Source organism: Amaranthus tricolor, chromosome 1, assembly GCF_026212465.1.
Source record: "Amaranthus tricolor cultivar Red isolate AtriRed21 chromosome 1, ASM2621246v1, whole genome shotgun sequence".
NCBI lineage: Eukaryota > Viridiplantae > Streptophyta > Magnoliopsida > Caryophyllales > Amaranthaceae > Amaranthus > Amaranthus tricolor.
In genome coordinates, this window is record NC_080047.1 from 174,456 (window position 1) to 198,577 (window position 24,122).

The following is a 24,122-nucleotide window of genomic DNA, read 5'->3' on the forward strand; positions in this document are numbered from 1 at the left end:
AAGGAGGGATTTAGGGAGAAACAGATTAGACAATGGACATGTGTATGCCAAGAAACCAACAGATACGATTGATAAGAATGCTGAAAAAGCACGCTTTCATGATGTTAGGATATATGACACAGTGCGTGGGATATTTGAGGTCACCACTGGTTGTGGGAACAGGATAGCAGAAAAAGGTGAAAAATCCTACATGGTTGAACTCACAGCAACATCATGCTCCTGTCAGAAACCAACCATCTTCAAGTTACCGTGCTCACATGTTCTTGCAGTATGTCGAGCTCGTAACATATTGTACGATGCTTTTGTGGACCCTTCATTTCGCACTACAAAATACGTATCGACATATATGAAGACTTTCATGCCTGTTCTAGACATGTTCACCTGCGATCCTTGGAACGGTTCTACAGTTGTTCCAGATCCCTCAACGAAGCGTGGAAAGGGTCGTCCGCGATCAACTCGTATACGGAACGAAATGAATGCACCGTTGACGCGTCCTCGTAACACGTGTAGCTTTTGTGGATTTAGTGGTCGTAATAAAAAAAACATGCCCTCGAAGGTCAACAATGTTTTTTTTTTAATTTTGTAATAACATGTTGAGTCTGATAATATTTATATGATTTTTATAACACTTATGTATGTAACAGCGATCATGGCGATGCCGAGCCCAGTTGATCCATCAGTGCTTACGCTTCAGGCGACACACAAGAGCGTAGCTGCGTGAGAGGGCTCCACTGCCCAATTGATTACTCGTTAGCACTACCAGGCGAGTACATTACAGTAGGAGGTGGATGACAGGGTATTAGAGGTAGTCGAACTAGCTGGTATTGAACATTCTTATATGATTTTGAACTTCTTGTATGACTTTCCATGATTGTAATATATCTTCGCGTTATTTTCATAATTAATTTTTTCAAATCAAGTTGGTTCGTAATTGATTATTATGGAATAGATGATATTGAACTAGTTTAATGCAGGTTGCGTTCAATATTTAGGGAAAATGAAAAAAAAATTCAAGTACAAGTAAACCGCCACTTGAAGTGGCGGTTTACCAGGGACTAAACCGCCACATGAGATGGCGGTTTGCCTTGACCAAACCGCCACTTCATGTGGCGGTTTAATGCTTAAGGCAAACCGCCATCTCAAGTGGCAGTTTTGTCTGAAAAAAAAAACTAATTTCCACGTGGACGGTATTGTGGGAAATACTTTCACACATAATGCAAAGTGGGAATTATTTTTTTTTTAGCAATATAATGGGAAAAGATTATATAGTCATAGTTTCTTGACAAAAAATAAATAATGACGAATCACATTTACTATTCATAAATCCAATGCAATAAATTAATACTCCCTCCTATTCAGCTTATGTGTCCCATTTTCTTTTATGGTTAAGCCACCTTAATTGTCCTATTTCTATTTTTGGTATGGGTTTTTGACTTTTATGCCCTTAGTAACTTTATCTTATTTTTAATTATGCCCTCCATTACCCATACTAATTTTCCTCCCTTATATTAAAAAACCTATAATACTACTCTCTTTTCTACCTTTAGGGTCCTATTTTTGACTCTCCTTAAAATCCGTAAAAAGTCAAATGGGACTCTTAAGGTGAATAGGAGGGAGTCTATAACAAACCTGTGTTATCAAGCCCGTGGGGCTTATTTGAGACCGTAAAAAGAACGTCGAAGGAGACACGCATGCTTAGGGTTAGTCGGATAAACAAAACTTAAAGGTTGATGCATATAGATTGTATCCTGTAAATCACCAATTAGAAAAAAAATTCTTCATATCCTGTAAATTTATGCTAGGATTTGAGCGCTCTCATGCCTCTTATTACATCAACCAGTAGTGAGTCAATTAGAAACATTTTCGTATTGTCATAATTTGATGAATATAAACCAATTACAAAGATAGTTTGGTTTATCAAACTTACTCCTTGGTTTTTGTTATACTTGCAATTTACATGCATCAAGTACACTTGATCTTGTTTTTAATGTGTGTCTATTACAAATTCAATTGTTTGTTAATTTTTCAATTGTGTAATCAGTGGCGGACCTAGCTTAGGTGATAGGGTTGCATATGCAACCCTATTAAAAATAAATTTAAGAAAGTAATACCTAAGTCTCGAACCTATGACTTATTGTCAAAATATAGATAATTAATCTCACTTCCATACCACAAGGCTACTACAATCACATTTATTAATTTATAACTTTAACATAATTAATACTTTATAAGAAATCAATTACAATTAATGACTATTAAAGGAAGGAAATTAATGAATATTAGTTTCCTTAATTCTCCCATTTTCGACTCTTCTTCTTCCCAATCGTTGTTTCGAAATTCTCAAGTTGTCAAGCACCATTGTTGACGGCTTGTTGCTTGCTCGTGGCCGGCCCACAACCACTGTTGCCGACACTATCGCCGCCATTGCACCATTGTTACCGATAGTCCACATCCCCACAATCCAATCCTCCATTATTATATTAGGTAAATTATTGTGAATTCGAGTATGATTTGATTTCAATTTGAATTTTAATTCGCTATAAATTATGATAGAATCAATTTATTTGTGTATTATTTGTTCATAAATCGAAATTTAGATTTGCTTTAAGTTATGATAATTTTTATTTTATTTGCTTTAAATTATGATAATTTCAATTTTGAATTAGTATTTGTAAAAAATTTCATTGATTGTTATTCATGAATAACATTTAAATCATCATTTTAATTAAAATATACAGTATTAAAATTATATTGAGTTTCTTTATTTATGTTATAGTCTTTCAAGTTATGTTTTGCTTGTTTTTTTTTTTTAAAAAAAGTTATATTTTACTGGTTGATGGAAAATAAGACACTTTGATAAGCTCGCAACTCCATATTTCAAATCCTAAGTCCGCCACTGTGCATAATTATATGTGTATGACATGTAATAGTGTGTTTAATGTGTAAAAGTACATGCAGAAAATTATACTAATATACTTACATATAACATAATTAAGCTGAATTTTTCATCTCTTTAGAAAAGGGTTACAGATTTCTTTTAAAGAAAAAAAAAAGAAATTGCAATGAAAGTAGCAAAGCAATAGACTAAGGCAGTTCTGAAACGTGAAAACAACATGGCCCATATTAGCTATTTTTTTAACGGGCTTACAAAAAGGAACTACAGCCTAAGACATGCCAAAGTTGACTAACCCAGCAAGAAAAGCGTGCGAGCTTGGCCAGAATAGACGGTTCATCTCATGAGTAATAATAAGAATACGCATAGCATCAGATGATCATTCAAGGAGCCGGTGGACAGCTTCATTGAATGTCTTATGTTTATACAGCTTTGATAAGTTTCTAAACTTTTGTGTTTTAATTATGCCCATTCAACTGCTTGCTGAAATGTCTCTACCAAACTATTGTATAACAGACTAAGTAAACACTTCTAGGAATAACAAAAACAATCAGGAATTGGTATAATAGACTGAGTACATGGTGATGCAGTGATGAGTTTAGCACACCTTTAGACACATATATGCTCTGATAGTCTGATGCAATGAAATACTTTATTATCTGCAGAAACGGCAAAGAAGACGTTAAATTTAAAAATTTTAAAAGATTTATAATTTCCATGGCAGTGTCAATTTGAAGGAACATACCTGATGAATTTTGAGGCGTCAGGTCAGAGCTAGGTGCACGCTGAATGGTTTTATGCCTATTCAAATGTGTTTTCAATTTTCAGAATTACACAGAATAGTAGAGTAGGAAGTAAATCAATAAAAAAGAAGAGATAAAAATAAGCACAATTAAAGCAGTGGTTTGAAGTCGTCAAACTCATAGGCATTGCAACAACTACTCCACCAAGCTAAGGAAAAGAAGATAATGAAATCAATTAAAAAGTAGTTCAGAAGAGTATATAGCAACAAATCAAAAACAAAAATGTATAAACCGCATAACAGCGATCAAGTCATTGAGTTGACTTTTTAATCAAACATCAATACTTGTACGCTTATACAACCTATCATCTAATTCCCTGCAATACTATAAAGGGAAAAACTCCACAACAGATTACAGATAACCAAGGAAAGCAGCTACTACAAGCTACAGCATTCAAAAATGAGTAATTATTTCTATTTCTCTACATATTTTACATTTTGCAATTATAATTTACGTGATAATCATCATATTTACTTCTACTGGACAAGATTAATTATATTTTAGCAAGTACTCCTTATGTCCCTATGAGAAAGCACCATATGACTCACAAATGTGAAAGCTTTTTGAGTCATATATGGTGCAAATTAAGTGGACAGAGGGAGTATGTTTTAATTTGTTGGTATAACTCGCTGGGTGTTCACTTAGCAGATAAGGATGCGTACCCGCCACAAGGATATCCGGGTGGCCAAGGATATGGTATTGGCAACCCCCCTCCTCCACAATACCAATATCCCCCTCACCCACAATATGTTGTGCAACCTCCTCCTCACCGAAACACTCAACTGGGGGTGATAATTTCATCAAAGGATGGTATTTTCCCTTTCTCTTTCTTTTTTACCTTGCTCTTGCCCTTATCGAAGGAGATAAAAAGTAGAGTCATGTTGCTATATATAGTTCATTATTATGCAATTGAACATTAGAATGAACCAAAACCAATTATTTGTTTATACAACTAATAAAGGAATAAGCTATTGTGAAACTAAATATTGATTGCAATTTTGCAGTTTGGCTGCTCTCTGCTGTTGTTGCCTTCTGGACGCCTGCTTTTGATGATCGCTTTTCCACTTGACCATCAAATTCTTACCTTCTTCGCTTGTATTATACTATGTATGACCTAAATTTGTACTCATGGCATGCTTGTTAATTAAATTAAAATAAACATGTACAAATTGAATTTAATTTTATTTATTTGATCCAATGTGTGAATGATGAGTTTCAATCGTTTAAACGTAGTTTGATATATATATATATATATATATATATATATATATATATATATATATATATATATATATATATATATATATATATATATATATGTATGTATATCGTAGAAGACTAGTAGTGGAGTTCATCTATCAAGGTAACTGCTTAGCTGTTCTAATCATCTAATTAGGCTTCACTGTACCAAACTTAATAAATCACAATATGAAGAGATAGCATAGTATGATCTAATTTCATATGGATCCATATCAGTTTCAGTTGCACAAATATATCAGTTATATTTGGTTTCTGATTTCCATATTTAATTTCAGGTCAACAATGAGTTTGTTTGAACATTATGTATCTGAAAACCGGTTATATCATTGAAGTAAATTCTCAAAAAGAGTGGTTTGGATCAAGTTAACATCCATTTTGGATAATTCACATGAGCAATTAAGTATTGATATGGAGTTGAGTATAACTAATAAGAATAATTGAGGTTGGGAAAGTGGTCCCATTTGACCATCTAAAAATTGGTGAAAAGTTAAATGGGACTAACGGGTAAAATAGAAGGAAGTAATAATTATTAGGGAAATTCCACATGGTAGCATCGAACTTTCGTGAAACGCTAGTGGTAAAACTTTTGTAAGATTTTTGCAAATGGTAGCATTCAGTTTTTGCCTTATTTGTCGTAGCATTTTTTGTTAAATTCTTGTCAATTTTCGTTTAGTTCACCATTTGACGTTTCTATTCTTATGGAACCATTTTTATGCTCTCAAATGTTTAATTCACCATTTTGACGTTTAATTCATCAACGCTCTCAAATGTTGTAATAATTTTGTTTTCATTCAAATTGCGTAGAAAATTGTGTAATAATAATAATAATAATAATAATAATAATAATAATAATAATAATAATAATTATTATTATTATTATTATTATTATTATTATTATTATTATTTTGTTTTCATTCAATGAGATTTGTTTTTGGTATACACCCAATAATAATAATAATAATAATAACAATAATAATAATAATAATAATAATAATAATAATAAGGAAAATTTACCCAGAATAATCCAACCTATTCACGATTTTCCTACAATAATCCCAACTATCGATTAACCATGAATAATCCGAACTTAGGAGGGTCTTTGCCTTGGGTACACCCGGGTGACCTGCTACCTATTGTAGTAAGTCATTTTGAATATAAAAAAAAAAGATTAATATTTTAAAAAATAAAAAATTTACCCAGAATAATCCAACCTATTTACGATTTTCCTACAATAATTCCAACTATTGACTAAATGCCAGAAAATTACCTGTTGCACCGGTAAAAACAAGAGCAACAACAGCACAGGTTAAGTGAGTCAATAGTTGGGATTATTCATGGTTAATCGATAGTTGAGATTATTGTAGGAAAATCGTGAATAGGTTGGATTATTTTGGGTAAATTTTCCTAATAATAATAATAATAATAATAATAATAATAATATAGTAATAACAATAATAATAATAATAATAATAATAATAATAATAATAATAATAATAATAATAATCAAATCACAAACTTTAATGGTGTTCCTTTTAGAGAAAAGAATAAAAAGAGAAGCACTGGTAGAAAATTGCGTAGTAGGAGGGAGTTAATGATTGTTTGTTAATTTTGATGGAAAGGGATGTTAAGGTTATCCTCCACCAGATCAGAATTACACCAAAGGAAGCATACCCACCAGCTGCAGGATATCCTCCTCCTCAGTACGCGACACCACCTCCACAAGCAGGATATCCTCCTCCTCAACACCAACAAAATAAGCAAAGTTGGTTTCATGGAAGGATGGTGAGTTCATCACTAATGGACTATTATTTTGTTTTACTTTCAATACTTATCATCCACATAAATCAATATTCAATTAAACATACAACTAACCTAATTTATTTACTCTAATTTCTTATAAATATAAATCATTTATTCTTTTCAGTTACATATTTTTATCATCTACTACTACTAGTACTACTACTACTACATAATTCTTAATTGCAATGTTTTATGATTATGTCTGCAGTTTGCTGTTGCTGCGTTATGGATGCCTGCTTTGATTTTTAACACCTTACCCGCGTATTTCAACCACAAACTAGCCTCCAAACTCTTAACCTCAAGAAAACAAACATCTACATTGTTGTGTAAATTATTTAGATCTTTCAATTGAACCCTTTTATTTCCTTTTATCTTTTTTTTTTCTTTTTTTTTCACTTAAAAGAATGATTATCAAAAAATTGAGATCTATTAGTATGAATTTCTTGTGTTCCATGACTTCAACAGTATTTAATTAATGCACATCATTCATCAGATTAAAATAGAGGTAATAATAATAAAGAGGCATAAATCATTCCAAATGATACAAGGAATATGCAAGAAAAACAAACAGCTTCCCAACAAGTATTTCCCATCAATTACTCGCAATTCAGCTTGAGGTTGTAAATGTACCTTGTCTACTGTTGAGAGTTGAAAGTATTGAGACTGTTCCCTTCCCGTACGCCATTTTTGTTCAAAGATGTTTTGTTTGACTCTTAGTAAACATCAACTGCAATTGCGTTGTACAAAATTATAAGCGCAAATTTGTAGTGTATTTAATACGTTCATGGGAAGCATATCCAAAAAAAACATCCAAGAAACAACGATTACTAGTTTAAAATCAAATTAAAGACAATTTTGCCTTCAGGTATAGCAATACTTTGAGTCGAACACGTGTGCAGGCTGTTGAGTATATTTGTTCACTTACACAAAACAGCAAGTGTAATTAGAATGCATGGCTTGCTGATACAACTTTTTTCTCTTCCAAAAGAATGGACTATGGAGATTTCACATATATGCCACCAAGGCCCATATAAATTAGTACAACAAACCTAAATATGCTTGGAATAAAAAAAAAATTTAAACCTGTGTGGACTGTAGACTGTGGAGTCAAAAGTGGCTAGGTCTGAAATTTGTCGTCCAACTAATATGATAATCACTTGAAAGTTGAGTAAGAGTACTGCCGGGAGTCCAAAATAGCATTTTCTAATTTGGGGTTCAAACAATTCTCCTTTACAAACTACAACAGATTTAATTCGCATTGATAGTTTGACGGGTCAGAACTGATGTGGTTTCCATCCTTACAAGTCTCCCAGAACCCACAAATCACCTCTCTGAAGTCTGAAGAAAACCAAAACACTTTTATTCATGAACTATGAAGAGGAAGACCCAAGACTTCCATATCTCTCATACTTGCTCTTTCTTGCACAGTATCCTAAAGGACCGGACCAATATCAAACTATTAATAAAACCAGGGAAATCTTAGGTGACCTAGATCTTCCCACTACAAAGTCAGGAAGGTGCTTCCTATGACACCAGCTGCTGATGGTAAAGCACTTAATACCGCAAAGGAATTGGGCGACATATAAAATCTGCAAGCTATAAACTGCTTTCTAAAATAATATGAGTAGACCTATTTCATTAAACTTAAAAAAAAAATCCTAGCTCCTTGAAAACTGGAGCAATTGAAGGACTAACTTCAGCATAGTATTTAACAAACACGTATATGTGAATAAAATTATAGATTGATAGAAAATAAAATGGGCAGTCAGAGGGTCCATATCTTCAATCTGCTCTACTGCCTTGTGAGTTGTGATTGATTTCCAACTGTTCTACAGTCAGAAATCGGTCGGAAAAAATTTCTCTTTTTGAGTAAATTCGAATAAAATAGTCGGAAAAATACGAATTTAAATTTTTCAACTGTTCTATTCCGACTGAACTTTAATAGGAAGACAGTCAAAATTCCAACTAGTTTCCTACCATTATAAGCAATCGGAATTCTGACCAAAACACTGACTAGCAGCGTGTTAGTCAGAATTCCGACAAAAATTCCGACTAGTTTTTTACCGAATGTATATTTTCCGAGTTCCAAGTGTTAAAAAAAAGTCAAAATTCAGTCGGTATAGAGCAATACAAATTGAATTATTATTAATTTCCACAGTCGGAAGTCTTTTTTGTAGTGTATCTGCTGACTATGGTGCGAGAAAGGAAGATCAAACAAAATTCATTATTCTTCATCGCAACTACAAGTGTGTTATTATTCCTGCATACATGATAATGTGTTTTTGTTTTTCCTTATTTCTATCCGCAATCGAATTTAAGTTTTCCGTCTTTGTAAGCAGACCACTCTAATATGATGCAATGCTATTCGTTTCCAAATCCAATAATCCAAGCACTCTAACAAATTATATTCTAATTCTGAAATCAGAGATGCTATTGTGCCAAAAAGACAGCGGCTGCACAATGCAGTAGCAAATAATTCCAGTGATCATGATATAAGACAATTTTCTCAGAAGCAGCCATGAATTTATTACACATGTAGAATAATCCTTTAGGCAACATTTTGCAGATAGTTTTCATGATAAATTATAAAGACCGGAAGAAAGGGGGAGTCAGAGGTACCTGGTACGAAATTCACATAAGCAAATCTGCTATGTGACCATTGTACTCTCTGATCAGGAAATCTGCAACATTCAAATAATGCATTCTCGTCACATTTCGCCACGAAAATTTTCAGCGATTTCGAAATAGTAGACAGCCACAATGCACAACCATACCTCAATCTACAAATCCACTGAAGCAGGATCTGCTGCATAATATCTGACATTGAAAGATCAAAGAGCATGACAGAATAGATAGTATAGTATTACGCAAGGAGTAGTTCAACCATTTTCTAGAGTGAATCTAATGCATCACAACCTCTCAAATTATAGTGAACTGATAACTGTGATCAGTTAAGCAAGCGCTCTAGTTTTGCAGTTCAGTCCTCAAGTTAACAATATCTTTGGATCAATAATCAAAAACCTGCAAATAAAGTCATAATCCAACCTATTGAAATCTTAAATCCCAACAGCTCCAACCTCGATTGTAAATCCTCCACAATAACATAGATGTCAAGAAGCTAGATTTTCATAATCTGAAGTGTCGAGGAAGGAATCCACATTGACTTTGCAATTGCAGAATCTCTCGGGCAAAACCTTGGTTTCCAGTCACCAAAAGCCCATTCAAAACACGATTAAAGGTAAACTTCGTAGGAAGAAATCTTCGTTTCACCATCTCAATCAACAACCTACCAGCAACGACCAAATCCTCAGATTTCTTCCTCACAAACATGGAATTAATCAAGATATTGTAAGTATCCTTATTTGGCAAGCAATCCCAAGACCCCATTAAATCAAAGACTTCCAAACCCTTCTCAATCTCTCCCACATCACAATAATATTTGATTGACAAATTGCAAGTCTGAACATTTGGAAGGCATCCATTATTCTTCATCAAACCCACAAACTCCATAGCCCTATCCATCTCTCCTACATGACAGAACCCTCTAATCAATAAATTATATGTCATTGAATTTGGAATATATCCCTTCTTGCCCATCTCCTCAAACAAAAAAAGTGCATTTTCAACACTATCCTTCTTACACAAAACTTGGATCATAGCATTATAGGTAGCCACATTTGGAAGCACCCCTTCACACATCATCTCATCAAACAACCTCCTAGCTTTATCAACCCCTCCTAAAACCCCAAATCCATGTATTAAAGTAGTATAGGTAACTACATCAATCTCACACTTCCTTTTCTTCATCTCCTTAAAGAACTCCCAAGCCGCCTTCGTTTGCCCCATTCTAAAATACCCTTTTAAAATTATGTTATAAGTAGTCAAGGTAGGCTTGAAACCCCTCTCCACCATCTCCTTCAAAACCTCCAAAGCTTTAGGAACCCTTTTAACTAAACACCACCCATTTGCAATAATATTATAGCTAACAACATCAACCCCGAATTTTCCCTTCAAAAGCTTAAACAAATCATGAGCTTTTTCAACCCTTTTGGATTTACAAAGTATATCAAGTAAAGTATTAAAAGAATTCAAATCTTGTAAGCAACCATGTTTATGCATAGACAAAAAAATATCAACAGCTTTATCAGGTTTACCAGAAAGAACATACCTTTCTGTGATAATGGAGAAAGTTAATGGTGTAGGACCCAATCTACGAGTTCTGAGACGGGAAACAAGAGTCCAAAGAGTAGCGAAATCTTTCAAACGAGCAGAAATGTCAATGGCATGATGAAATGATGAGAGAGAATGGGCGTAATGGAGGTGATTGTCAAGAATAGTGAAAAATTGAAGAGCTTTAGGGCCATGATTCCAAAGGAGTTTGAGGGTTTGGTTAACTAGCGGTTCTGAGAAATTAAAATTTGTGGGGGATAAAAGGGTTTTTGAAAGGACTTTTGAATTTTCAGTGGTAAGAACAAGGTTGGCTATGGTGGATGCCAAGGAGGATATGGAATCTGGTGGTGATGGGGTGGTAGTAATGGTGGATGTGGTGCAGGCATGTTTAAGGAGTGGAAGTTTTCTGGGTTGCATTGGACTCGAATCGATTCGGATTGGAATGTCGGTTATTTGTAATTTAGACTTGTATCTATGTACCGTGTGGCCTTTGCTATAGGCCTATCCGCCTATAGCTCTTGGCGACTTTACTCAACTTATATAGAGATTTACTAATAAATAACATCATTTATCAAATTAGTAGTAAATCACTTGTAGGTGGTAAGTATCTATTGGTTAATGACTTTAATGATTTTGTTTTTCTTTATTTTATTTTGATTATTTTATTAAATTTTCTTTTGTTTTTTATGTGATTTACAATTAACCATAATTAACTTAGATTTTTTAATTGATATTTGGACGCTGGTAATTTTTGAATCTTGATTTATAGAAGTCTTGTATAGACTTGATAAATTTCACGTGTAACCTTGAGATATTGGATTTATTATATGATAGTAACTATTTTTAAATTCATTTGATAATCATCAGGTTTACTTGATAAAATTTCCATAACAAACACAAATCGTAGCTATTTTTCTTTAAATATACATCAATTTCTGCTATTAAATCAATCCAAAATACAAATCCTTTGTGATTCTCACAAAATCTTCAAAATGTTTTAATGGTACTAATGCAATGAGTATGAAATCCTTCAAAACACAATTATTCAAATTTTTGGGTTGAAAATCTAAATTTATTTCTCAATATCTAATTTACACCCTAATTTCATATAAAAAATCCATCAATAATTCTTTCCACTCCCGAATTTCATATCAAAATTAAAACTTTTCATCTTCTTGATCAAGTTGACATTCTTAAACCTTTAAAAATGAATTATGTATAAAGTTAAAATCTTTAAGAATTACTTCTAATACAAAATTGAAATCTTTAAAAACGAATTGAGATAAATGTCAAACTTTTTAAAATTAATTGTGAAATTTCATGTGGTAACCTAAACTTTTGATTTTTTTCACGTGGTAGACAAACTTCTTTTAATCCAAGCGGTGACCTTAACCTTTTAACTTTTCCACGTGGTAGATGAGTAATTTTTTCGTTAAATTTACACTATTTTTACCCAGCGTAATGTTATTTTTTTAAAAAACAAACGTTGTGATCATCCTTATTGACCACATATTTCAAAACTCAATAAAAATGAATACTAAATTTAACCAAATACTTAATATTTTATCTACCATATTTAAAATTTAAAAAACTTAAAATTATCGCATAAATTTAAAAAATATTTGTGAAAAAGCCAAAAGCTTCCCAAACTAATTTTAGTAGTTTGGATATAGACAAAAGCAAATGTCATTTGCATTATCCGTTGCTGGAAGGGCGTAACGACTAAGAAAGTATAGAAAGTGGTGGAACCGCGTTGACGGGTGAATAGTAGTCAGTACTCAGTAGTACGCGGCTATTCTCAAATCTTAAATATCAATTCTCAATTCTCAAAACGTTACTAATACTCGGTCTCCCTCTCCCAAAGCCTCATACTCCATATATATTCTCTCCACTCTTTCATTCTTTCTATCTCCTTTCTTCTGCTCATTCCATTCTCACATTCAAGAAAATAAAGAAACCTTCACTCCCATTTGTAATAACCCTTTTTTTAAAAAAGAACAAAACATGTATAATCAACAACAACCGCCTGTTGGTGTTCCTCCTCCTCAAGGTATATTCATTCTGTCGTTTTTTTTTTTTTGGGGGGGGGGGGTTTCTCAGATTTCATATTTATGTCTTCTAATCTTGATTGAATTTTTGGTATTAATTAGGTTATCCACCAGAAGCATACCCAAAAGAAGCATACCCACCAGCCGGGTATCCTACACAAGGCTACCCACCCCCACAAGGAGGTTATGGATACCCTCCACAAGGTGGGTACCCCCCTCCTCAGTATGCCCCACAATATGCTCAACCTCCTCCTCAGCAACAGCAGCAAAGCGTTGGTTTCATGGAAGGATGGTATACCTTCTTTTTCTTAGATTTAGATCTCAAAATTTTTAATTTCTACTTGTTCTAGTCCTCCGAGTTGACTCGGCTGTGTTGGATGTTTTCAATTCTCCGTAAATTTCGGTTGGGTTGGTTATTTGGGTGAGCAAAGTCTTGGCCTTCTTATTTTTCTATGACGAAATTTGCTCTCTTTTTGAAGATTTGTGCAAGGGGTATTTTGTCAATAATCTGTCATTTACTTGCTGGATGACCTTAAGTTTGTACATATTACTCAACAATCAATCCATTATCTGTCAATTTATCAAGCTTTCTATGTAATGTGTTAGTAGGGTATTTGCGAAGATTTGGAATTTCCACTGTATGTTTGTGGTATGATAGCTTATGAGTTAAACTTACAATTTATAACACATTTTTAAACAATAGACATCCTCGATAGATTGATAGCTCCATGTTTGATCATGATAACTTTTCTTGTGTGTTGGCCTATTTGCAGAAATTTATAGTTTTGTGCAGAAGGTACCAGTGATTATTGGATTTACAATTGGATTCAAATTTTTTCTAGGAGATGCAGCAATTTGAATTTTTGGCTATAATCTATGCATAGGAAATTGCCTTTTTTCACTATACTAATCTGCTTTATGGGTTTTCTTGCTCCTTTTATCCGAATGGTAGAACAATCTTAGATTATAAGTAATTACTATTATTTTCATACAATGTTCTTAGCCAGGGAAGCTTAACCACATTACCATAAGGAATGTTGTATTTTTTGTAACACTGCACCTTAATCTTGTTTTCATAAGGAGTAATAAATATCCAGTTGGTTGATGTTCCTCATATTTGAAGTAATTGTGCTATATTCGCAATATCATTGGGATTAGAGATGACAATAGAGTCCAATGATTATGTATTGCGTAAACTTTATGGGTTTTTTTTTATTTAGGCATGTGAATATATCTCCCTTTTTAGTCTAATTTTGGTGGCAGTGTGTTTGGATTAGCTGAAATAGAATGGTTATGCTAATAATTGGTGGATGGTAGGTGGTAGGTACTACAATGAGCAAATGATTAATTTAATTAGGCTGTAATCATAAAGAGGAATAGGGCAATTGTGCTGAAGCCTGAAGCCTGGAGCCTGGAGCCTGGAGCCTTATTAGAATATAGCCTAGTGTTTTATTCTCATTCTTAGGGCTTATGTGTTTTTTGAGAATGAGATGTTCTCTTCAACTTCTGGTTTCAGTCAAGTCAATTTATAATTCATATATTTTATCCAGTTGGAAGTAATGACCTGAATATTATAATAGGGCAGCCTTTATTATCTGACTTGGTTCAAAGTCCTGTATTTTGTAATTTTTAACTGAGAAGTGCTCATCTGGTGAAATCAAAATCTGTGAAGTCTTGAGGAGAACTTGCCTGCATGTTTAGGCTTGTTTCTTATGGAAGCCACCATTAGTCTTTCTTCATGCACTCCCATAAGTTTAGTAAGTAAAGGCACTTTCCTTAACGTCATGCTTGTGAGATGTGATATTCAGAATATTCCCAATGCTGATTAATCGATAACACTGAGTAATTAAAAGTAATTTTCAAATCCGGTCAATTTTTAATTTGTCAAACATGTGCTAATAGTTTTGGTGCTTTGTTGCTTAAAGGACCAGTCAAATGTTATTGCTTTATAGTAGCATGTGCAGTCTTGGTAGATGCTTTGTTTGTTATAGGATTTCGAGAAGATAGACACTTATCCTAGAAGTTAAGTTGTATGTTGTAGCTGTACTTATTTATTCTCATATGTTTGTGTTGAACTTTATTTTCTTAAAGCACTCTAATGTCGTCAATTTGGTAGTATTGAGTTTGTACTCTGTTCTTAGCTTAAGTTCCATTTGATTTGCAGTTTGGCTGCTCTGTGCTGTTGCTGCCTGTTGGACGCCTGCTTTTGATCGGGAGATTTGATTTGAATTGGACTGGTCACTGGATGATGGTGAGAGTTAGACAAAATTCAATGGATTCAAGGGGTTTGTTTCACATGATATGTAGTTATTAAACTCCCAAAAGTTTGATTGCTCTTAATTGTTTTTCGTAAATAATTTGAAAGTTGGAATCAAAAAAAAAGTTTGTTTGTTTGCTCTTATTGTTTTCTTTAATTCTTGATTTAATATTATTATTACACTAAGTTGTATTATCTGAAGTTAATTGTTCCTTGTTAGATAGAAATTTGGTACTCCAACAGTCCAACTCCTACATGATTAGGAATAGGAACTAAATGGAAAAATGAGTCAGATAACAAGTTAAACCACTAACTTATTAACTCCTTCACTTTCTTTGGATGGGAAAGGAATGATTGAAGAATTCTTCCTTCTTTGTTTAGAAGGGATAGAAATAAAATTTACCCTTTTCTATTACTTTGTCAATTGGAGAGTCACAATCCTTTTTTTTTTTTTTTTTTTAATTTTGTTATATTTTAATATACTTATCATATATTTTCTTCTGTAATGTCATTTATGAGAATAAATATTCTCTCATTTACATTCACATATATTTCATTTATATGCGTGTGTTTTGGTGCATATTGACTCATGGGCAACTTTCTTAGTCTAAACATCCATAATTAGTTGTAATTATAATATAATATTTACTTTCAACTCCAGTCATGTAGGGTTCAATCGTGTTGGTTGAGGTTTAAGTCAAAACAAGTTAGGATGAATTGCCCATAAAGCCAATTCTAAAATTGAGTAAGGTTCAAGTTTAGATCTCATTTTAATTCAATTAATATGATATTAGAAATATATTTTAGCAAATGAACTCAAAGTAATTGAATATGAGTGAAGTGACGAGTGAACATGATGTTAGCTCAAGTCAACTGTATGTCACGCTACCATGGATCACCCTTCCTAATATGTGTTCATCAATATTGGATGATTTCACTAGGCTGAGACCCTGAGTCAGCCTTTTGGTTTCTTACTTGTTTTCAAGTCAAATTTCTTTAGGTCATATTAGATTAACTTAAATATTAGAATCAATGCCTAAATGTTTGATCCTCTTCTAGTTGTAGTCAAGATCATCTCATGTTTAGTTCTACGCCTATTCAACATTATCTTTAGATAGGTTTAGTTGTGGGTGGAGCTAAATTCAAATTGCATTGATGTTATATCAATCCTAATCAATTATATTTCAGTTTAATACAATTCGAATTGAGGCATTTTGGGTTTAGATTGACCGTAGATTGGGTCATATAGCAGTTGAGTTAAGATTAAATCATATAATGATATAATGTTATGTTTAAATCAACTTTTTATAGGCGTAGTTGGATTGTAATTTGTAAATTTTATTGTTTCGGTAAAAAAACGAGGAAGTGTAAAAGACACTTAAAATACCTGGAGATAGGTAGAAGTGTGATCAAGAGGAGCAACTCGTGGGAGGAAGTGACTTGAATTCCTGCAAAACAACACGTTAGCCTTGTCCGGGGGTGATCTCCCGGAAAACCCCTCCGACGCTCAAGTTAGAACGTGGATATGAGAATAAGAAGAAAGTGATTGGAAACTGAATGCAAGGAGATGCGGTGGTGGATGTTAGTGGAATTCTTGGTAGGCTAAGGAGGTAAGGTATGAGTAAGGATACTTGAGAGAATTATTTTCAGATGCCCCTCCCCTCTTGATGGTAGCCCCTATATATAATGGTGAGGAAGGGAAGTTACATCAGAGAGTGGGAGTTGAAGATCATGGAAGACATGGGCAGTCAATTCTCATGGAGGAAGGATTACCATTCAATCAAGGGGAAGTTATCTTTGAGGAGAAGTGGACTAACATGGGAGTAGTGGGCAGTTATCAATCTTGAAGTAAGGAGATCCATGCATTGTGGAAGAATGGGAAGTTGCTTTACGGGAAGGTAGTTTAAGGCATTGAGAGGTTACTAATTCACGGGCCATTCAAGGGAGATGGAAAACCCAGAAGAAGGCCCGTTGACCGAAAGTCAAAGTCAACCCGAAAGGTCAAGGGGTATTTAAGTAATATAACGTTAATTATTAAATAAATTAATAAAAGAATAAATATTACCATGACATTTATTATTTAGTAGTATATCGAGTCGAGTCCTTTAAGGCCGGTAATTTCATATTCTAGTCATCTTGAGTCAATTATGTAATCTTGAGTTTAGATATATGTCAAGTTAATAACTAGTTGTGAGAGACTTGTTATGATCAAAAGTAAGTCAAATTAGTTTCGGATCAGATTAATACAATCAGAATTAAGGTTGGGTTATACTGGGTTCAAATTAAATTTTTAATCTCAAATAATATTGAATGATTTAAGTTAGTAAGCATCATTGAATTAGGAATAATATATGTTTTTGAGATTCAAATAAATAATGAATCAATTATGAATATGTGGAGCCTTAATTCCATGAAAACTTAAAATCGGCTCCACTTAATATTTGGAATGATCATGAATTAAGAGACAAAAGATATAAATACAGTTGTATAGCAAAGTTACAATCTTGACAATGACAAACAACTCTGTTCCATGTGCACATTATATAGTCTATATATATATATATAGATAATTAGATTGTAATTGTAATAACAATAATTGTTTGTTCAAATGAATCTTTCATATAAAATGTTTTGAATTTTGAATCTCTTAAGACTATCTACTCGGCATAAAAGTATCTAAAATAGTACTATAAAAAGATACATTAATTATCAGTCTTACATTGCATTATTATTAAAGAGCTGTTATGATTCCACCACCAATATAACACTAATATGCATTCTTAATTCATTATCATCCTTATATTATTATTCTTATGTGAATTTTTCATAGTTTGTGTTTGAGAACAAGTATTTCATTTAAAATTATAAATTTCAATTATAAAATCATAAATAAGAAGTTTCATAATACCAAGGCTTGAATTTCATATATATATATATATATATATATATATATATATATATATATATATATATATATATATATATATATATATATATATATATATATATATATATATATATATAATTACAATCACATTTGGCTTTTTGCTCATCATTCATTTGCTCTTACATTCATATTTATGCTATCTCCATCTAATGCCCATATATCTTCTGAATGGCTCATATTCTATCATACAACAAGGCAAATTGAACTACAGCTTAGCTAAAATTAGCCTTTAATGCAGTCGAAAATATGCTATTACACAGCTTGATAGGTCCCTTATTTAAGCCATCATGCTTGAATGGGGGCATTACACCTTTCTTCATTGAATATGGCCTGTTTAGTAGGCGGTAATAAACCGTGATAATGGAAATGAAAATTAGTGTAATTTTGATTGAAAAATTTCTTGGCTACCTTAATGGCCATGCTTGACAACCTTCAATCATCTTATTTTCTTCATAAAATTTCATTCCAATACTATTGGGACTTGGAAGAGATAGAAATAGGTGGTAATGGAAATTTGTAAATAAAAAAACTTTTTTATTATAAAAGTTTCATTACCATGGGAATAACATGAAACTTTTGATGAAAGTTTACACTATAAATCATTCTCATTACCACTATTTAGTAGCACTAACTAAAAGGATTGTTAAAGTTTTCCTTAATTGTAATGATAATATCCTTTTGAATCTTTGTTTAGGTTGAAATTGTCTCAAAATGTTTTATTTTAATCAAAAAAAAGATACTTGCTAACTTCACGTGTATAAATGGAAAAAAAAATCTAATGCTGTCTATATTCTATTGTGATTCCCTTCTCATATTTTCAATTTTCTGTTTTGATATTTCAAAACAAATATGAAAATACCTGAATCTATTCATTTTATCCATCGGTTTTAGGTTTTGTGTATAATCACTTTTCATTTTATCTGATGGAATATTTACTAAAAAATAACTTGTAAAAATATAAATATATGGTCTCAGAAAAAATAAAATTGAAAAACTGAAATATAACGTTTATAGGTCCCACATGAGCTGAAGGAATCATCGAAGAAAGATCATAGAAATTACATATTGTTGGCTTTATTATTGTTTTCCATATAACGACAACCATAAAAAAGCTTCACTCCACTTTAAAACATATATCAAGTTACCCTTTCTTTTGTTAATGGCAACATGTATATATATTTGCTATAAAATTCAGTGAGAGCATTATACTTTAGTTGGCGAATATGGCGACATTGTGTTGGGTTATTGATGGGGTTTACCAGTTGGTTACCACAATTTGGATGCTGCAAGAAATAAGGTTTAACGAACTTCTTGACCAAACTATGCACTGTATAATTAGCATTATGGTTTCTGTTACTTCCTGTGCAATACGTTTTAGAAGAACATTGTAAATTATTATTAATTCTTCATCAATGTCTTATGTCTTTCTTCTTTACTTATTACTTGTATTCTATTCTTTAGTTTGTGTATTTGGAATTGCTCATCTCATGTTATTACTGACTTGGGCGTCCATTGTTACTTGCGCAGATCCATACTTTCATAGATCTTACTACCGGAAGGACTAGCAGTCTTTCTTTGAGAAAAATCCTAACACCAATAATTACTTGTGTATAGTGCTTGAGATGAACAGTCGTTTGTAACCATGTAACATGTTCTAGTTTAAATCCTTAATTGAATCGGTAGGCAAGGATTTAATTAGTCATTAGTGCGTGGATTGTTCATTTTATCATACTACTAATTAATCTTTGTCTTGTTAATCAACTAGCTAATGAAAACCAAATAACTTTTTATGGAAAACTAACTCACAGGCTTTGCATGAAATATGAAGTATTTTTCCCAAATTAATAAAATAATTTTTCAGCTTTTGATACGGATAGTGATAGTAACAGTGATACCTATAAGAGAATATATAAGATAAAAATTTTCTTTATATTTTTTTCGATAAATTATACTTCAACAACTATCATAATCACTATTTTTACCAAACAATTTTAATTTATACAACTAATTAATAAATAGCTAAATATACAAAGATCAAACTCACAACTATAACTAATTAGACCCTTAATAGCTATTCACAAAAGTATCTTTGGGTAAATGATCGATGCCTATTGTGATTTCAGTTCCTTCATTCTTTGAACTTCTTTAGGTGCTAAGGTAACACTAGTTGGCTAGTTGCTATTATTAATGGGACCAAAAAGGTTCTTCTTTTGGCTATCTCAAATTGTCAACTTTCAAGTAGAGTAATTTAGCACAAATTTTTGTGGGAGATAGTCTTTTTGAAAGACTATTTGTAATTAGACCATTTATAAAAAAATCTAAAGTAAGAATAGACATTAAATTTTAATGAGTTAGGTCTAAAAAACATCTCACAAAGAGACAATTTCTCAAGAGAGTGACTGTTTTAATTTTCAATTTTCTTTTCCATCTTGTAAGTTATTGGGTCTCTACTCTCTACCATCAATAGCCCATATTTGTATGGGCTTAGATCATCCATATATAAACGAATACTAACGTAATTGGCATGCAAAAGTTTATTATCTTCCAACCAAAACTTTATAATCTTCCAACCAAAAGTAATTAATAATTTCCTCCTTTCATCCCTCTAATTTTACTATCGGCATTCATAATTCTCTCACCTTGGTTCACATAGTTTAACAAAATAAAAAGATATATAAGTATACTTTGCAATTAAGAGTATGAGATGAAGACATTTAGACCATCAGATTGCAATCGAATAATGGGGTGTATGGTAAGTGGTTGTTGGCTTTTTTAGTTGGTTTGTTTGATCAGTTGAAAATATTGATTATTTTTATTGGCTTTTAAGTTAGGTGAAAAAACCAGTTGTTTGTGGAGATGCTTGGTAAATTAGAATGAATTGGTCATTGTCATTGAGTATTCTTGTAACATGGACATGGTTGCTTTGTTAGGGTGCATAATTGAGTTGAGTGAATCAGGTACACATGGATGATGATAAAATGCAGGACTCAGAAAAATGTGATGACTACTTTATGGATCCTTCCTTTCCTTAGGAGTATTATTTGTACCTTAAAAGATGCAACTAAGAGTGATATAAACTCAACTTCATCAGGCATCATGCATCATGCATCATGCATCATGCATTCATGCTGCAGCTGCATCCAACTAAATTAAAGATTACGACTAGTTTATTATATTATAAACACATTTATACATGAAAACACATTTAACTTTTCAAATTTTCAAATAGGAACAATGCTATGTGCGCACTAAACTTAATTATATCAAAAATTATATATTTGTTAAGTACTCACATTATGGTTTATATATTCTAAAGCACCTAAACATACTCAATTTTGTTGCAAAAATTATGTCAAAAGGATAGAGTAGAAATTTGCATATGCCAATACTCTATGTATAGTGGGACAAATTATCCATAATAATTTTGTTGTGCGTCCTCAATTCCTCATTATCCTATCATTTTCACACAACTTTTGACTAATCTTTCAACAATTACAAGCAAATACATTTAATAGTTAGCTACTATTTTTGTTGCAACTATTATTTGTCAAACATATATTCTCGATATATAATATGTAAAGCAGTGAAATATTATTTGATTTGTCTTAATATATATAGTAAAGATATTAAAAATTAAAATTATGCAATAGAGAACGTGAAAAATAAAAATGTGACAACTATTTAAAACTAGAGGAAGTACTCTAATACACGTATTTTATTTTCCACAAACTTCAGTTCTATGGTTTTCAGCTGTATTAAGTGCTAATGAAAAATTAATCTATTATTTTCGTCGTTTCAAAATGCTAATGAATTAGTGCGGTATTTATAATATTACAACTAACTTAAAATGGAAAAAGTATTTACCAATGAGAAATACATTGCTCAAATTAACTCTAAAGATTTCTAATCAATCACCGTGATTTGTAAATCACCATAAAAAGACAAAAAGAATAATAATAAAATTAAAAAAATAAATTAAAATAACAAAAATCACACCCTATTAAAATCCTCCCGTATAAGAATAATTTATTAACCTCACAAATAACCGTTATTTACTAAAATATTTTGGATTAACCCAAAGTATCCTGTCATAAGTATGAACACAAATGAGATTTGACATTTGTTACTCAACATAGAAAATGGATCTGATTTCTCACCACACCAAAAAAGTCAATAATCAAAAGAAAAAAAAAGAGAGAAAAGCACACAACACTCAACATCGAGTCATCTGCGCACAAAAATCGAGACAAACAAATTGCAGAAGAATCCATAAAAAAAAAAAGCAACTATTCCCATTTCTTTCTTTAAACACTCCCACTCTCCCCACTCACAAAATAACTAGAGAGAAAGAGGAGAGAGAAATACTCAAATCATGACCTCAACAACAATGGCGGAAAATCGCCGATCAACCCCATCATCACATCAATTTTACTACTCAAACACGCCTTCATATTTCTCTACATCTTCATCGTCTCCTTCCTTAATCAAAGGTTGTTGTTGTTGTCTTTTCCTCCTCTTTTCTCTTCTAGCACTTCTAACTCTCGCTGTCATCCTCGTCATCGTACTCGCCGTTAAACCTAAAAAACCTACTTACGATCTTCAACAAGTCGCCGTCCAATATGTCGGAATCTCTCCTACACCCACTGCATCTCCTGCTGGCGTCTCCCTTTCTTTGTCGGTACGTTTACTTTTTACTGCGGTCAATCCCAATAAAGTTGGCTTGAAGTATGGGGAATCCAGATTTACTGTCATGTACAAGGGAATTCCGTTGGGTAGAGGGGTGGTTCCTGGGTTTTATCAACCTGCCCATAGTGTTAAAAATGTTGAAACTGTTGTCACTGTTGATAGGGTTAATTTGATGCAAGCTGATGCGTCGGATTTGGTCAAAGATGCTTCCATGTATGATAAAGTTGAATTGACTGTAATGGGTGATGTTAGTGCTAAAATTAGGATTATTAGTTTTGATTCACCTGGTGTTCAAGTTTCTGTTAATTGTGAGATTGTGTTGAGTCCTAAGAAGCAATCTCTGACTTATAAACAATGTGGGTTTGATGGGTTACATATTTGATCTGCGTTGGTTACATTTTGAAAATTGATTCACATTTTAGAAAATGATGAGGATTTTGATGTAGTAAATGAAGCAATCATGTTGGGAATATGAAGGAAAACACCTTTCTTTTCTTGGTATGGAATATGGGTAGAACGGGAGAGCTAATATCAAATATCGTAGTGTGCAAATTGATTTTGATTTTGGAAGATAGAAATGATTCTTTTAGGTAATTTTGGAGGTAAAAGATTGACCTTTTTTATAATGGATGAAAGGGAAGATTTTGATGTAAGAGTAACTGTTCCTGGATATTTGGAGGAAGAAAATCCTCAATGGCAGCATGAATATCAAAAGAGATAGATGAAAATGATGAAGGCTTCCTACTTCTACGCAAGAACAACACTTAAATCGAAGATGAGGATTTAAGTAAGGTTTAATGTAGGTCTTTTGTGATAGTAGTTAGTAGTTGTAGTTATTATATAAAGATATATAAATTGATATAATAGTGATGTTAATTTGGAAATTTTGCTGACTTTTTCAATTTTTAGTTGATAAGTGTAAATGGGTTTCCCTAAATTTGAATTACACTTGATTATTAAGAGTAAGATGTGAATGAAAAGGGATTGTTTAAGTTCAATGATTAATTCCGACTGGTTTCAGCTCTTTATGTTGTGTATATTATTGTTTGTTGTTGTTTAGCTGCCTATTTTTTGTTATCTGCGTTGCCACTTGGCTGTATAGGCATATGGATTATGTGTTCCAAGTATATAACAACCATCTTTAAGCTTTTCTATAATATGGATATGGAATACAGTGCATTTTATTATGTTCATTTCCTGTTGATGAGAGTTGCTGTAGGAGACTTAGATTTGGCAGCCCTTTTAAGGATAATCTTGG

The 24,122-nt window shown here is 32.4% G+C and overlaps 3 protein-coding genes across 4 annotated transcripts; 2 read left to right on the top strand and 1 right to left on the bottom strand.

Moving 5' to 3' along the window:
• Positions 1-2,875: 2,875 nt before the first annotated feature.
• Positions 2,876-11,467, bottom strand: LOC130818487 (pentatricopeptide repeat-containing protein At1g74900, mitochondrial). The gene is made up of 5 exons (XM_057684661.1): positions 9,531-11,467; positions 9,376-9,437; positions 7,387-7,483; positions 3,639-3,694; positions 2,876-3,552 (listed from the first exon to the last, which is right to left on the bottom strand). The coding sequence occupies exon 1, from the start codon at positions 11,341-11,343 to the stop codon at positions 9,883-9,885; it is 1,461 nt and encodes a 486-aa protein (XP_057540644.1). The 5' UTR covers positions 11,344-11,467; the 3' UTR covers positions 2,876-3,552; positions 3,639-3,694; positions 7,387-7,483; positions 9,376-9,437; positions 9,531-9,882.
• Positions 11,468-12,707: 1,240 nt separating this feature from the next.
• On the top strand, positions 12,708-15,432 carry LOC130818491 (cysteine-rich and transmembrane domain-containing protein WIH2-like). Of its 2 annotated transcripts, XM_057684668.1 has the most exons (3): positions 12,708-12,976; positions 13,077-13,266; positions 15,139-15,375. In XM_057684668.1, exons 1-3 carry the CDS (start codon positions 12,931-12,933, stop codon positions 15,182-15,184), a joined length of 282 nt encoding a protein of 93 aa, XP_057540651.1. In that variant the 5' UTR covers positions 12,708-12,930; the 3' UTR covers positions 15,185-15,375. The 2 variants fall into 2 exon arrangements, with proteins under 2 accessions (XP_057540651.1, XP_057540646.1); XM_057684663.1 differs by having other exon boundaries at positions 13,077-15,432.
• A 6,560-nt stretch (positions 15,433-21,992) lies between these two features.
• On the top strand, positions 21,993-23,890 carry LOC130818501 (NDR1/HIN1-like protein 13). The gene has a single exon (XM_057684677.1). The coding sequence runs from the start codon at positions 22,551-22,553 to the stop codon at positions 23,244-23,246; it is 696 nt and encodes a 231-aa protein (XP_057540660.1). The 5' UTR covers positions 21,993-22,550; the 3' UTR covers positions 23,247-23,890.
• Positions 23,891-24,122: the final 232 nt, after the last annotated feature.